General features: G+C 44.0%; 1 protein-coding gene and 1 long non-coding RNA gene across 3 annotated transcripts in view; one reads left to right on the top strand and one right to left on the bottom strand.

Moving 5' to 3' along the window:
- The window catches only part of POU6F2 (POU class 6 homeobox 2), a 314,537-nt gene extending 302,880 nt beyond the window's left edge, over nt 1-11,657 (top strand). Inside the window, exons 8-9 of the mRNA XM_001512057.5 lie at nt 2,967-3,135; nt 7,396-11,657. Of these exons, the coding sequence (XP_001512107.4) occupies nt 2,967-3,135; nt 7,396-7,900 (674 nt within the window). The 3' untranslated portion in view covers nt 7,901-11,657. The remainder of the gene's footprint in view (nt 1-2,966; nt 3,136-7,395) is intronic.
- LOC103170002 lies at nt 1,637-15,868 on the bottom strand. 2 transcript variants are annotated; one of them, XR_003761584.2, is made up of 4 exons: nt 15,488-15,868; nt 13,825-14,040; nt 10,184-10,261; nt 1,637-3,578 (listed from the first exon to the last, which is right to left on the bottom strand). It is a non-coding gene; the product is annotated as an uncharacterized LOC103170002 (long non-coding RNA). The 2 variants fall into 2 exon arrangements; XR_485906.3 differs by lacking the exon at nt 13,825-14,040.
- Between the last annotated feature and the right edge of the window lie 770 nt (nt 15,869-16,638).

The following is a 16,638-nucleotide window of genomic DNA, read 5'->3' as shown; positions in this document are numbered from 1 at the left end:
GGAGGGGACTACTTGATTTGCCATAATTCAGGCCTTCAGCCGGCTGGCTCGAGATGCCCAAATGTCCAGTTAACACATAAATAAACTCCGGCTTCTTGCATTCACAATCACTGAGAATCCACTTAAATTCCTCAGCCTTTAAGGATTCACTTCCTCTGGCACTGGTCCAAATGGAAGGAAGTATTGTCCAAAGGTGAACTCTTTGACCTTCACTTTTTCCAGTAGAGGAATTGAAATATCAACGAAACAAGAAAAAAAGGGTCCAGAGGTAAGTCTGTCTTCTGCAAGAGGAGCCCTTCCACGCTCTGACTTGCTCCACTGGGGCCCAGTCTCCTCAGCTCCCTGATTCCTGGTTCTGAGACTCAGTCACATTGATTGAGTGTCTACTTTGTGCATGGCACCGTACTGAGTGATTGGTTGAGTGCCGTACGAGAAAGACGGTAGGGTTTCCTGCCCACGATGAACTTACAGTCTAGAGGTGGAGGTAAACATCCCAGCTCTGCCCCTTGTCAGCTGTGTGACTGTGGGCAAGTCACTTAACTTCTCTGTGCCTCAGTTCCCTCATCTGTAAAATGGGGATTAAGACTGTGAACCCCACGTGGGACAACCTGATTCCCCTGTGTTTACCCCAGCGCTTAGAACAGTGCTCTGCACATAGTAAGCGCTTAACAAATACCAACATTATTATTATTATTATTAATAGTGCTCTACAAATAGTAAGTACTCAGATACCACTGATGGATTTATTGTTATTTAAATTAGGGATAGGTACATAAGAGCTTTGGGGCCGATCCTCTGAACCATGGTGAGACCCATAGATCATCCAACCCAAGAAACCTACCCAGGTGGAAAATGTGGAGTCTTTCTTCTGAAAGACCTGAGTCCAAGCCAGGCATCTTCCAAAGAATGCTCCAAATTTTAGTAACAGGGCATCTAGGTGCAAAGAGGTAATTGTATAATGGTACTGACTTTCTGCAGGTTGGGTACTTTTTTTATGGTACTTGTCTTTTTATGGTACTATGAGCCAGGTACCGTAGTAAGCACAAGAGTAGATACAAGCAAGTTGGACACAGTCCCTGTCCCACACAGGGGCTCACAGTCCTAATCCCCATTTGACAGATGAGGAAACTGAGGCACAGAAAAGTTAAGCGACTTGCCCAAATTAATACAGAGGACAAGTGGAGGAGCTGGGATTAGAATCCAGGTCCCTCTGACCCCCTGGTCTTTGCTTTTTCCACCAGACCACACTACCTTCTGCAACACCCAGAGTTGTATCGATTTTCTCTGTTTCTTTCTCTTCCTTCCCCCTTCCCTTTTTTCCATTCCTCCTTCTCTCCCTCCCTCCATCCCTCCATTTTTTCTTCCTTTCCCTTCTTTATTCCATTCATCCTTGCTTTCCTTCATTCTTCTTTCCTCCCTCCTTACCTTCCTTCTTCCCTTGAATTAAAAAGCAGAGGGAACAGACCAGGGTTCAAATGAAATAACCGGGTCAGATCACACCAGAAATCCATGAAGTCCTTGAGTGCTGCCTGGGAGGAATTTTTCAGAAACAGTGCCCTGCCCCACCTTTGCAATGGACCAATCAGATTTTCTCTAAAATTTTCCTGACTGAAAAAAAAAAATTCTGGAGGCAGAATAACTCTTTGAAAGCTTGAATCTCTGTTCTACATGTTTGCCAGTGTTTAAGCTCCTCCCAAACACCAGTTCTGACTTCAGCCCAGTTCCACAAAGAGTTCATTTAAATGCTCAGGTTGATTTTAGACCTTCAGGAACGGAAAACCCCGTGTCATCGGAAGCCTGAGCAAAGCAGCCGTAGGGAGAACAGGCCAATAGCCTTCAACAAAAAATCCCTCTCCTAATGTGGGAGAATGTGTACATGGTGATTCAATCCTAAAGGAAAGTTTACCTCCCGATTTGAGAGTTTCTCCGGCTGGAGAGGTTGAGAATGCAAATTGCAGCAGCCAGCAGTGGGGTCCTTTCTACTGCTGCAACGAGCAGAGTAGTGTCACCGGCCCTGATCCTCAGACCCCTGCCTGCATTGACCGAAATTGAAGTCGTCTTAGGAGCAAGGGGGAGGAAGAATAGAAATCTCTTGCTGGGAGAATGCCTTCGCTCTGTGCAGGGTTGAACAGTCTCTTTGAAATCATCCGTCCTCCCAGGCCCACGCTGTCTCCACTTTGGAGCAGGCTTTTATTTATCCCGAGATCAGTAGCCTGGGGGCAAGGGTTGGTTGGGGGGTGGGGGGAGGAGAGAGGAGGAGTTTCATTCTCCAGCTGATTTGTCATTTCCCTTGATAAGTCCTAAATTGACCGAGTTTATCCAGAACCAAAGAAGTGTTCCTGTGGTCGGGGGCGTTCTTTCATTTTCGTGCCCTTCCAGGGACAAAGGCGTTCGGAGTCAGTAAACTCTGCTTCGAAAAAAAGGGATAAATGTATTCACACCTCTTCGTGGGTATTATCATCTGAGAGTGTAATGAAAACCTAAGGATTGTGCTGCATGGGTATCGTAGCCTGATGGCGCTCCGATTCGGAAACCTTGAAAGTGGGACGGGTAGGTCGAAGGAACAGAGGTAGAATGAAAAATCGAGACTCCAGTCTGATTCCCTCTCCTTCCTTTATCGGTAACACCTGACCTGGAGTTTGGGTGCTTTTTGTTTTTTCATTTGTCAAGTTTATTAAGCCCCGAGATCTCTCCTTCCTGCAAGAGAGAAACCATAGGTCGGGTGGTGGTCTTGAATTTGGGGAGAAAAATCTCAGCGGGAAGTGGTAAATAGCTTAGGGTGCAGGTTGGTGCCTCACTTAGGAAAAAATGGAGACTCCTAGGTGGGACTGAATTTGGATTTTCAAAAATGAGACCATTCTCCTCTCGCCTCCTCACCTGAAATCTGCTCTGGGGTAAAACTCAGCTAACAAGGTGTGTCTCTGCAGTGTGAAGTTTTGACCCTCTCTCCGCCAACGTCTCCACAGATCCTCAGACAGCCGCCAGCGAGGTGGACGGGGTGAATCTTGAGGAAATCCGGGAATTTGCCAAAGCTTTTAAAATCCGCCGCCTGTCTCTCGGTTTGACCCAAACTCAAGTAGGCCAGGCCTTGAGTGCTACGGAGGGTCCAGCCTATAGCCAGTCTGCCATCTGCAGGTAACAAGTTACATCACCAGTACTATCCTCTGCCTTTCCCACTTTCCCTCAAGCTCTTCTATTGGACTGTGTTTTTTTTCCCCCTCCACTGTGAAAGCGGGGATCGGCAAGCCGGGGTACTCCAGACGGACGCCTCCTCTCCTTGGAACTTCGGCAGGAAGCTGCTTGCCTAGAAGGGGTCGGCGGCGTAGGGGTGAAGTTAGCTTTCTGCCTCTGTTTGCTAATCCAGGCCAAAATCTCTGGTCTCTGTAGTGCAGGACAAAAGGCATGGAGCCAGATCCCTAGTTCAGAGCTGGATCTGGAATCGCTGATGATGATATCTAGGTTTTCAAGAATCCTGATCCTCCTGGGCCAGCATCTCCAGGCAGGGGTTCGTAGTGGCACGGATGTTTTCGAGAACGCAGGCCTGTTCGTGTTCTAGCTCAGGATCTCCTCACGGTGCCCTGCACGATGACAAGAATCACTGTCTGAAATGAAGCCAAATAGGCAATAAGCCCCTCTCCCTCCTCCTCGCACCACCCCACGGATGCCCCTCCGACGACACCTTTAGCCCCAAAGTAGGAAAATAAAATAGAAAGGGGGGGATTTTCCTCCAAAAAGAGAAGCAGCCAAACTTTAAACCAAACAGTAGATTTGTAATAGTTACAGTTGGTCCAAGTTAAGCAGTTTGAAGCCAACACCGTGTATGCATGTAGGTTACACTAATCCCATGTTTATGCATGAGATACCAAACGCACTTAGCGAAGAGCTTTTCCCTCTTGGGCCCAGCCCTCCTCCATCAGCAAAAGCCAAGAAACCAACTCTAAACTCATTTAAGTGGATTTTGTTCTTGGTGATCCATGAAATGCACTGTCTTTTTATCTGCTCTTTATACTTTTAATGTATTCCCCAAAGAACGGAAGTGTACTTTCCCTGCAGTTTAAGACTAAGGTTATAAATAACATCAGTATGGGGTAGTGAGCTTGCCGCTCACATTTTGCTCAATGATTTTCCATAAAACCCATTGATTGTTGTTAAATACAAAAAGCTCCATAGGATCCTCTCACTTCTATGGCCTCCCCTACTGTTTTTTCTTATAAGATACCTCCCTGTAGAAAATAACCTTTATTCAGTCTATACAAGGCTTCTACTGCTGGGAAATTTGTTTCAAGACTTGTATATCGTTATACCAAACAACACGTACTAAGGCATCAACACTAACAAGCCACAGCAATGATATGAATACTGTTGCTCCCTGTTGCTAAGCATTAATTTTGTTTTACTCTTGACATTCTGCTGGTAAAAGGCACACATGCCAGATGGGGCTTTTAGGCGCATGCCCCTGGCTAGTTGCTGCTCAAATGCTCCTTTGCATTATTTGAAAGGATAAATTCTGGTTCTCTCTTCTGGTTGGATATTCCTCCATTTTCTTACAAATTAAGTGTTTCCTTGACACCTCCTATACAATACGGTTCTTGGGCTCTTCTCGAAGAGGAGGAATTAAGTCTTGATATCTCTGATGGGCTTTGAATAAAAGCAAGGTAAAGACTCATTTTAAGATCGGATGGGCTACTGAGAACACTTGGCCATCACTGGCATTTTTATTTCTCCAAGTGCTTCATCCTGGGCTTCCTTGCTCACCCTCACAACTACTTTGCAAGGGGAAGAAAGCGGCTGTGTGCCAGGATTAAAATGTAAATCCAGCGGGAGCGAAATCTCATTATGAAAAAATGCCAAGTCAGGTTCATTTAGGAGTTGGATAGGAATTTCGGCAGGACCCCATTTCACACAGTTGCCCAGGCCTCGCCCTCCTCTTGAGGAGCGTTCTGATGGTTTTCCAGACCCTGCAAAAATTCTGGATTCTTGGGAAGAAAAAGCATCTCTTTCCTCCCGAGAGTGGGGCTGTTGCACCACCTCTGTTCTTGAACAGGGCTGTTGACCTCTCTTCCCTGTGGTCGTGGCTGAAATATGGCATTCCATTTGGCAATTTTTGTTGCCGAATAAAACCTTTGATCGTCCTGGCACCCCATTCCTAGTTATAGAGCGCTTACTGTAGGCAGAGCACTGTGCTAAGCGCTTGGGAGAGTGCAATATAACAGAGTTCGTAGACACGTTCCCTGCCCACAGTGAGCTTACCGGAACCCACATTTCTATAAAAAGAACATCACCCGGTCATTTAAAGTAAATAATCTAATAGCAGTGACGCTGGATAATCCAAGGAAAAATAGTTGCCACATAAGACCTCGTTGTGTCGTCCCTGGTCTGTCAGTCGATGCTATTTATTAAGCTCTTTCTGTGTGTAGACACTGTACTAAGTTCTTGGGAAAAGTACAATACAGTGGAGTTCCCTGGTCTGTCCATTTCCCCAGCACCCGGTGTAGGAATGTGAAAAATACCGCTGGGAAAAATCTTCTCAAGTTCCCAATCAGAACATCTCATAAATCTCTATCATGAGGTTGACCATGAATTAGTAGTGGCAGTTGAAACAGTAATTATTAAGCCCTGTTCTAAATGGTGGGAATTAGACTGGATCCCTGTCCCTCGAGGGGCTCACAATCTATGAAACACAGCAACATGGAGGGTAAAGGCCCAGACTCTGTGGGGATTCTGGCCCAAGTAGCCAGTCGAAGCCTGGCCACCCAAAGCAAGCACTGAGCAGTGTGGTTCAGTGGATAAAGCACAGGCCTGGGAATGAGAAGGACATGGATTCTAATCCCAGCTCTGCCACGTGTCTGCTGTGTGACCTTGGGCAAGGCACTTCACTTCTCTGAGCCTCAGTTACCTCGTCTGTAAAATGCGGATTAAGAGTGTGAGCCCCTTGTGGGACAGGGACTGGGCCCGACCCGCTTAACTTGTAACCATCCCAGAGCTTAAAATAGTGCTTGGCACACAGTAAATGCTTAACGAGTATCAAAATTATCATTTTGGCCCGTCGGAGCGCTGCCAGGAGCCGAAGGAAGCCACCCCCAAGGCCTTTGCGTTTCAGCAAACTCAGAAATACAGTGTTCTCTCTCCTACGTATACTGTGAGCCCCAGGTGGGTCAGAGAACTAATTCACTGTAGCTACCCCAGTGCTTAGAGCAGTGTTCGACACGTAGTAAGAGCTTAACAAATGCCATTAAGGGAAAAAAAAAAAAAAAAGGGAAATCAGGCTCCAGAGGACAGAAACAGGTAGAGCAGACCCAAGGAGGATGAGGAATTGGATGTAAAACCTGAAAACCTAAAGAATTCATGAAACTCAAGAGGTGGAGAAGATATTCGATTCTGGTGATAGATGATGTCAGTTTGGTGTTAAATTAGCCTCTGGAAATGTTTGCTTTGTGTCTATTTGTCCTAGGTATTTCACATGTTATTTGTAAAATCCAATGTAGCAACAGACTTCTGATGGCAAAATGATACCGAGAAGACCTCATTTACAGGAAATGATATCATTCAAGTGCAATCGCAGACATCCCACAATAAGCCCAGCTTGGTGCCATAGCATATTAGCACACCATTATACTGGGGTTCATCTGGAAGGCATGAGACCGTCTGAGCACAACCAGTTTGGGGGGAAATTCAAGATAATTACAATGTGTCCAGCTGTTTGATCTGAACGCTGCAGCAGAGCTATGCTTTACCCACAGAAGGGACATCGTGTTAACTTGCATACAGTGAAAATTGCTTTTCATAAAAGCGGGGTGGGCGGGAGAGAGAGACAGAGAAAAGAAGCCTGAAACTGAATGCCCCAGCAGTTTTTCCTGTGTGGTAAAGGAGCTGTGGCATTTTCAAAGTCGGTGGGGGCGGGTGGAGGGGAGAGGTTTAAAGAAGGGAAATACCGAAAAAGCAAATTGCGAATGGCAGCGTGGAATCGGGTTGCCTTTGATGTCATTTCCTGTTACTACAGTATTGCCTTAAAGTTTCGAGGATCCGGAAGATTATCTTGGTGTAGAAGTAAAGCTTTGATCAGAGTTTATAGAATGTAATTTGCTGGATTCTGAGGGATCTTGTCTCTGGGTTATGCCTGTGTGTGTCTCTCTTGGATTCTTTCCTTCCCTGTCTCCCCTCTGCCTGCATCCCTCTCCCTTTTCGCTGCATGCGTGTGCGTGAGGGTACGTGTGCGAATGTTCGTGAAAGCGCGTATGTGCGTCGGAGCACTTAGAAAGAAATATCGCTACCGTAGCAATGGTTTTCATGATCCTTTGTAAATTACCTCTGCCAGTCAATTAGTCAGGCAGGCAGGAAGTCCCACCCTGGCAGAGCATCCCGTGTAAGACTCTTCTTTCTCAATTTTCCCCTCAGACACACCATCCTGAGAAGCCACTTTTTCCTACCACAGGAAGCCCAAGAGAACACTATAGCTAGCAGTCTGACAGCCAAACTGAACCCCGGCCTTTTGTATCCTGCCAGGTTTGAAAAGCTGGACATCACCCCTAAAAGTGCCCAGAAGATTAAGCCGGTGCTTGAGCGGTGGATGGCTGAGGCTGAGGCCCGCCATCGAGCAGGTATGCAGAACCTGACAGAATTTATCGGCAGTGAACCGTCCAAAAAGCGCAAGAGGCGCACCTCTTTCACTCCGCAGGCCCTTGAGATCTTGAATGCCCATTTTGAGAAGAACACCCACCCCTCTGGCCAGGAAATGACAGAAATTGCAGAGAAGCTGAACTATGACCGGGAAGTAGTTAGAGTTTGGTTCTGCAACAAGAGGCAAGCACTGAAGAACACCATTAAACGTTTAAAACAGCATGAGCCTGCGGCAGCTGTCCCCATGGAGCCCCTCACAGACTCTCTGGAAGACAACTCTTAAAGACACGCACCCAACACCCTCTCACCCACACATACACACACTCTGCCCCTGACAGAGATAAGGAGTGAACAAAACTTTATCCTTGGGACTCTCGAACAAAGCCCCACTCAACACCCTTGTAAGTAAAAGACTGAGGAAACTACGAGATGGACAGAACGGTTTAGAAATGTCCATTGGTTTTCCACAAAAAAAGTTGAAAAGTACAAAAAAAAAAAAAAGAAAAAGAGTAAGAACACACCACACTTAGCGTGTGTGTGCGCGTCTGTGGTAGAATTAGTCCCCCTCTGAAAAAGCCAGTTTTTTTAACGGACTTAAAGCAAACCAAATAACTGCTTACTTTTTCTGTATATTAAGAAAGTGTGAACACATTTTAAGGAAAAAGAAAACAAAAAAAACTTTTATCTGTTTAATGAGAATACAAGCCTGCCACCTGGAGGATTGATTGTACACTTTCAGGTACCAAGTGCTGATTCACTCTGAAACCTATTAACCAAAGTCAGAAACATGGCATTGCAAACTAGATTGTTAGTCTGCTCTTTTACGAGGGTAAAACTGTGTTGTGAATTTTTACATTTGTATCGAACGGCAAACCCTGGAAGCTTGATTTCTCTCATCTCTCCATCTGGTGTCAGGGCCCCGTAAGGTGGGCTGGTTTGTGAAAATCGTTCTTTGGCACCCCCACTTCTTGTCATCCTTGGTTTAGGAAATTCGAAATGTCCCGTGCGCCCAAATGAGTGTCGCTTTCCTTTTACTACAGAGTGGTGGGGTGGAAAAAGAAAGAAAAGAGTCGAAGGAAATCGAGCCACATTTCCCTTTCGATTTCTGTGACCAAATCTCCGGACTTCCGCCTCCCACTTCCTCCTGGCTTGACACAGAGGTTCTAGAAGCGGGAAGGAGTGAAGTGGGTAGAATGCACTATGGGTAGCTGGGAATATGCTCAACGAACCATCTGCATCAGCCCACTCTTTAATTTGTGCTCATCGTCAACACCGTGATTTGTGATTGATTTCAGTCCGTTGGCTATGAATACGGAGAGCTGACCAAAACTAATTTTGTAATAGAATTATAAACTGCACATTTGGTTCAATGATGCATTGATGTTACGTTCCGTCGTAGCAATTTCTCCCCCAAAGCCTGCTAGCCAAAGAAATCCCTTGAAATTCAAATGGAAATACACACACACACACACACACAAACAGATCAAGAGAAAGAGGGTCATTACACACCACTACGAACTCTGAGGATAAGCTCTCACTGTTTTCTGCTGCTGCTTTTTCATCCAGGGATCTGAAATGTTTCTCCTTGGACCGTTTGTGGGGAAGGGCGGTGGCAGGAATATGCCATCATAGCCGGTGCATTTTAACAAATCAGACCTCGGGGAAGGGTCTGAGCAGGGGATGGGAAAACATCCGAGTGGAGAAAGAATACCCGTGAGATGTTTCAGCGAAAAATATCCCCACTGAACTAGTTTTAGTTTATCAGAAATTACCAATGCTCTTCACAGCCATCACTCTTTGAACAGGCAAGTTCACTTCAGAGAAAAGCCGGACCTCTTTTACGACCGAATGGGCTGTAGGTGAATACGATCCCCTTTTTGCCTGGCAGAGAAGTTAGGTTGGGGATGGTGATGCAGGTTCTCAATTTGTTTCTCTTTTAGATTTTCTACCATTTCAAAAGAGGCTTTAAGTGGGTAGGGGCAAGGGACTGAAGTCAGCTTTCCTGTGGTGGAAATGTAAACGTATTCACTGAATAAACTAACGACCACACTCTCTAGAGTAATGACAGGTAGACTTTGAAAAGGGAAAAAAACCCAAACAAACAAAAAACAAAGATGCCCCATCTCAGACTGTCCCAGTTGTCAGACAATGGCCTATATTAGAACAGCCACCTTTCCTTTTCTTTCAATTCTCTTTCCACATACCTGTATGGCTAGCTAGCTACAACGTGAATTCTACAGTATCAACTTGTCGCTGCAGAGGAATCCAAGAAGCACCAGGAGATGAAGACCGGCAAGAGCAGCAGGGAAAATCTGCATCGTCGATGGTGTTTGGAAGTGGGCCACCTCCAAAGTCTTCCCACCTATCCCCCTGAATGGGCTTTGACTCGTCCATTCATTCACCCAACTGTCTTCGTACCCGATGGCACCATCCTGAAACCTGCAAGAGTTTCATCATCCTGGAGCCAAATGGCCAACCCTCCTTTACTCAAGACCTAGATGTCAGATCCTCCTAGGAATACTCTAAATTCAAAAAATGAAACCTTGCCTCCCAAAGGAAAACTTACCGAGGCAGCGGACGACAAACGCGACGTGTTCCAACGTACTCCGACAGCTGTCTACGTGGGAGGAAAATTTGTGCTGATCTGAAAAGATTGGGGAGGTAGAACCAGGACAGTGAAAATGTAAAATAAATATAATCTCCCAGTGTAGAACAATATATATATATATATACGTATATGTACATATACGTATATATATAATATATTCATCCCATGGTCGTGAATCCATTCTTGTGCAGTGATTTTTTTTACTGTTTTCTAATTTTGTATTATGTTTTGTAAATTATTTATAAGGTGTTGTAATGCTTCTTATATTAATTTTTTACAAACAAATTTTTGCTATAAGGCATAAAAAGGTGCCTAAACAGATTCTTAGAAATATGAATTTTGTGTGACGCATAAGTCTCTTGGATCACGTCTATTGTTTGATTTAACTTTTGAATCCCATTTTCACCGGTAAGCAGTTTCATCTCACAAAATCATTTGACTTCCTATTAAGTTCCCGGGTAACAAAAACTTAAGATTTCCACTGAGACTTGAAAAATGAAAGTCACTCTCAAACTTTATGTGGTTGTATTTTATGTGTTGACATCAGTTTAAAATTCATTTTATTGGGTTTTATTTCTTATTCTTTGACTAAGAGACCATCCATTGATGTTTAGTGGTTTTGGTTGTTTTTCAACCACAAACTGTTTGGGGACAGTTGAAAAGTGTAAATGCATCTAGAGGGTTTGGTTTCTTTATGTTGTAACTGCAAAAAGAGAACAAGAAAGTAAAAGGAGCTAGAGAAATACCAAGTAGAGGCGTATCAAAGAACTCAAGCTATAACCAAAAAGAAATTGTAAAATGCCTTTGCTCGTCTTCTCAATGCTGGACCAAAGCTCAATGTATGTAGGTATATGCACATTGTATAGATATGGCTAATTGTTGCTGACAATCTTGCAATACTAAACTGTTACTATTGAAAAAAAAAAGAAATACGAACTGTTCATCAGTGTTTTACCTCAGCACTCTACTTGTACCCAGTTAATGACCAACATGAAAATCAAATTTAAAAAGAAAGAAGAAAAAGGAAATTGATTTCCATGTCAATGTTTGACTGTAAAATCTGTTTGGATAACATTTTGTAATGAGCTTTTTGTCATGTGATTTGCTTGTCTCCAACTTGAGATTCCGTGAGGCACATTTGTTAATTTCTTGTTAAGGAAGTGATTTTTTTTTTTGTCCTATATGCTATAATCTACAGAATGGTCACCAGGGTCACGAATGAAGCACTGCAAAGAGATCTGTTCAATTCCATGCATGGGACATGCAGCAGGAAAAATGACAGTACAAAATGGACCGTGTAATGTTAAATAAATAAAAAAAGAAAGAGGAGTAAACGTGATGGACTAGTGACCAAGAAGCCAAACTGGATATTTAAAAGCTCCTTACTGCTCTGACATTGAAACCAAAGCTGATATATCTGCACAGGTTAACATTAAAAAAAAAAAAAACTGACAAAACTGTACTTAATCTAGAGCAATATCTGTATGGTCAGTAAAGCTGCACTTTGTGTATTTCTTAACAGCTTCAGATCTGTCACTTTTAATTTGTACCATAAAAAATAAAGAATTGTTTGACATGAGCTTTTAGCCTTATGTTCATCTTTGAATAATTCATGTGATTATTTTGGATAGAGGACAAGGGAAAAGATGTACCAAAACTACTTCAGATTTGAAGGTGGGTCGTCACCTAACCGAACTCTCCTGATGCCTCAGTTTACTTCCTGAGGGTGGCCAAAACTGTGGGAGGAGTATTCACTCTTTCAGAGGATTATGGAACCATTTCGAGCCCTGCATGTTGGCAACAGGGCACCGAATGGTACCCTGTATCAGTCTGAAAGAGTAATGTCTCCTCCCAAAATGCAGTGTTATTTAACGTTCTTATTGAGCGTCTATTAAGGGCTCGCCAGTGAAATGGGGGACAGGAGAAATCCCCCGGTACTACCAGAGCCACCTATCTATTACTGCAAGGGTTCAAAGGATGGTGGAGAACGTGGGGCATCTAGAAAGTGTGGCTCTTACCATTTCAGTGGGGGAGAAAATTCTAGTTAACAATGCCTTTAAATTCACAAGCAGAGAAAAACTCAAGATAGTCTAGCAACCAAATGACTTTTGAAATTCCCCAAAGAATGATTTTTAATGCTTGTGGAAACTCCTATTTGAACTCTGTTTACTACTCATCATTTCTTAGTTCTCCGAAGCAAACAACCAAACTGCCAAAGCCTGGTTTCACGTGAATTCACAGTAGAGGAAAATAATACGGTTACAGAAATTGGACTTCCACTGTGAAGCTAAGGAACTGACCTTTCTTGTCCATTATTGATGGGAAAGGAAAGGACAAAAAGACAAAAGTGATTTAATAACAGATCTTTCCCATTAGTCCCCAGGTTATCCTGGAATTATTATTATTAATAATGATAATGGTATTTTAGTGCTTACTTTGTGCCAATTACTTTGTGCCAACCATTGTACTGAGTGCTGAGGTAGAAGAAAATCAGGTTCCACTTGTGGCTCATAGTCTAAGTAAGAGGGAGAACAGGTATTGAATGCCCATTTTATAAATGAGATGTTGGTATCTTTTAAGCGCTTACTATGTGTGTTCTAAGTGCTGGGTCATCAGATTGTCCCACGTGGGACTCACAGGTAATCCCCATTTTACAGATGAGGTAACTGAGGCACAGAGAAGTGGCTTGCCCACGGTCATACAGCTGACAAGTGGCAGAGCTGGGATTCGAACCCATGACCTCTGACTCCCAAGCCAGGGCTCTTTCCTCTGAACCACGAATAGACATAGAGAAGTGAAGTAACTTGCTCAAGGTCCCGCAGCAGACAAGTGGCAGAGCTGGATTAGAACCCAGATCTTCTGACTTCCAGGCTTGTGCTCTTTTCACCAAACCATGTTACGTCTCTTAATTTCTCTGATGGCTGAAATTGTTCTGAAAAAACTAACTTCAGGAAGAATTTTCTTCCAACCTCCAAAACGGCACAGATATCACTGGAGGAAACAAAAGTCCTTACGTCTATACTCCTGATATAAATTGATTTGCTTTTAAAAGAAATCCCTTAAAATAATATTTATTTTGGTATTTAAGTGCTTACTATGTGCCAAGCTCTAGTGAATGCTCTGGGGCGGATACCAGCCAATCGGGTTGGACAGAAAGCATGATGACAAAATGTACAACCCGGTGTGCATGTAGTTACTGTCTAAGAAAGATAACGGCTCAGGAAACACAATTAGAAGTTCTTTCCCACTTTATGCAGTCTATCCTCAATATGAAATAGTATGGGAGTGTGTAAGGGCATAGGGATTCATCATCACTGCCATGGATGATAGATAAGAAACCTTATAGGTAGAAAGCTAAAGAAGTGTTGGGTTATTTGGGGACCGCGCAGCATAATGGAGATTTGCTAAGTCATTCAATTAGGAACTTTTGAGCCATATGGAAATCAACTACGTAATTCCCTATCTTTACGGTCAGATTGTTTGTGCCCGTTTGATTTGGAAAGCGCTCGCCTTTGAAAATACCTTTTCAGGGTCACTGGGGAATGTGGAAATAGAAATGCAGTATCCTGCCAGTATCATTCTCTTTTTCAGTAACTCACCTCATTGATGAAGTGTCCAACCGCTCAACAGAAAGTTGCCACGACTAGTTCTTCAGTGACGCTTTTAGCCTATCGATAAAGATCTATTGAACTGTGCCATGTTAGGAATTTTAGTGATCTGTGGTTGTTCTCCTGGCCTTGGTTACTGCTAGACTGCGCTGTGTTATGTTACTCTTGGGGGAGAACTGCCTGGATTCAAAGCATCCACTCAGAGGCCTATTTGAATGATAAGAAAAAGGCAGAGAAGGAAAGGATAAAACTATATTTCCCAGAAAGCAGAGGGACTCTTATTACGCTGTGCAACAGAAAGGGATTGTCCGGATGAAGCCAAGCCCCCAGAGTTCTCTTAGAGAGGTGAATATGAAACCTGTCTCTTCTCTGTGCCTCTGATCGAGTGAGATTGGCTTCTTCCAGTTAGAAGCAGGTGCCAGTGGCTGTTTTATCCAATTACACTGCTCTGCACATAGTAAGAGCTCAATAAATACCATCAATGATGGTGGTCGAATCAAGCTGGTGGAATGGTGGTGGAGAGGTGGAGGTTGGTGATCTATTTTGGGGTTTTACGGTTTAAATCTGAAGAGAAACTGCATGACCTAATGGATTCAGCATGGGCCGGGAAGTCAGAAGGACACGGGTTCTAATGCCAACTCTGCCACTTGTCTGCTGTGTGACCTTGGACAAGTCACTTCACTTCTCTGTGTCTTAGTTACCTCATCTGTATAATGAGGATTAAGACTGTACTGGGCGACATGGACTGTGACCAACTTGATTAACGTGTATCTACTCCAGCTCTTAATAGGTGCCTGCTGTGCGGTCTTGGGCAAGTTGCTTCACTTCTCCGTGCCTCAATAGCCTCCTCTGTAAAATGGGGATTAAGATTGTGAGCCCCATGCGGCTCAAGGACCGCATCCAACATGTTTTGCTTATAGAATAATAATTATGGTATTTGTTAAGCGCTTACTATGTGCAGAGCACGGTTCTAAGCGCTGGGGTAGATACAGGGTAATCAGATTGTCCCCCGTGGGGCTCACATTTTTTAATCCCCATTTTTACAGATGAGGTAACTGAGGCACAGAGAAGTTAAGTGACTTGCCCAAGGTCACACAGCAGACAAGTGGCGAAGCCGGGATTAAAACCCATGACCTCTGACTCCCAAGCCCGTGCTCTTTCCACTAAGCCACGCTACTTCTCTAGTATTTAACAAATACCATGATTATTATTATTATAATTGTATTACAGTGCCAGTCACATAATAAGCGCTTAACACATACCATAAAAAACTGTGGTCTAAAATTTCCATTTGAAATTTCTTTTTGAATTCTTTTCAATTATATCTCTTATATATATGATGGTATTTGTTAAGCGCTTACTATGTGCCGAGCACTGTTCTAAGCGCTGGGGTAGACATAGGGGAATCAGGTTGTCCCACGTGGGGCTCACAGTCTTCATCCCCATTTTACAGATGAGGGAACTGAGGCACAGAGAAGTGAAGTGACTTGCCCACAGTCACACTGCCGACAAGTGGCAGAGCTGGGATTCGAACTCATGAGCCCTGACTCCAAAGCCCGTGCTCTTTCCGCTGAGCCATGCTGCTTATGAAAATATTATTTGTTAGCAGGCATGGGTAATTAGAGTTTTATTATATCAAAGGTCTCACACTCACCACGCTTTCAGGTTCAGGTCAGATTCCACTTCTCTTTTATTCCTTTTCGAATGCCTAGCTTGGTAAAGACTTCCTCCGGCTTCTCCTTCCAAGTACTTTGGCCCAACGGCCCCGTCACAGAAGATGTGAGTCTAACCTCTGGTTAACCACTCGGAATGCCTCAAAATCAGCTGGTGACACAACAACTTAGAAACCGCTACCAACCAGAGCCTGGTTAGAACATAACGCAGCAGCAGAAGGCCAAGAGATCGAGGAGGTTGACACCTAAAGGTTCTCCCCACATTAGGTCAGTAAATCCGCTCGAGCGGCTCTTGCAGCACGGCTCCTCTTCGTGTGTTCACTTGGCCCGGTCGTCTGGTGATATCGATGACTGCTCTTATCAGCTCTGATTACAACCAAACATCTACGGGGTACAAGATTTCTTCGGCTAATCCGAAGGCTGGGAAATGGCACCTCCCAAAACACCCACTGCTTCCTTTACTGGCTCTTGTTTTCTCTAAAGGGGCAATTCCTTTAGTCTTTATGGCTTTTCTTCAGTCACAGGACCAGCCACTGAGTGTATAGATGATGCAGAAGAGAAAGGGATTAGGGGAAAAGAGGGCTTAATCAGGGAAGGCCTCTTGGAGGAGATGTGATTTTATTAAGGCTTTGAAGGTGGGGGAGAGCGTTGGTCTAGGGTGTATATATATACAAACTAGATATCTAGATATATAGATAAATATAGGGGGAGGGAGTTTCAGGCCACCACTTTTGTCATCTGCTGAGCCCAGCTGAGCTTCCTCAACACTGGCGAGGAGCCTCTAGTGACAGAATCAAGCACCCCAAGCCCCATTTGTTGAATTCACTGAATCGCACGGCCTCTTTTCCCTCATAAAGTAGGATGTGTTCTCTTCAATAATTAATAATGAAATTTCAGCGAAGCCCTTTCAAAAAAGTTATTTAAGATGTTTATACCCCACAGAAAGCTAGAGGCCATTGTTTGTTGTTTCCCAGCTCTGATACGTGCATAGTGTGGAGCACCGTGCAGCCGAGTGGAAAGGACTTGGGTTTCGGAGACCGAAGACCTAGGTTTTAATCCCAGCTCTGACATTTGTATGCTGTTTGACTTTGGGCAAACGAATCACTTAATCACTCTGTGCCTCAGTTTCCTC

This window comes from Ornithorhynchus anatinus, chromosome 8 (genome assembly GCF_004115215.2).
Source record: "Ornithorhynchus anatinus isolate Pmale09 chromosome 8, mOrnAna1.pri.v4, whole genome shotgun sequence".
NCBI lineage: Eukaryota > Metazoa > Chordata > Mammalia > Monotremata > Ornithorhynchidae > Ornithorhynchus > Ornithorhynchus anatinus.
This window is presented reverse-complemented; position numbering and strand designations above follow the sequence as displayed.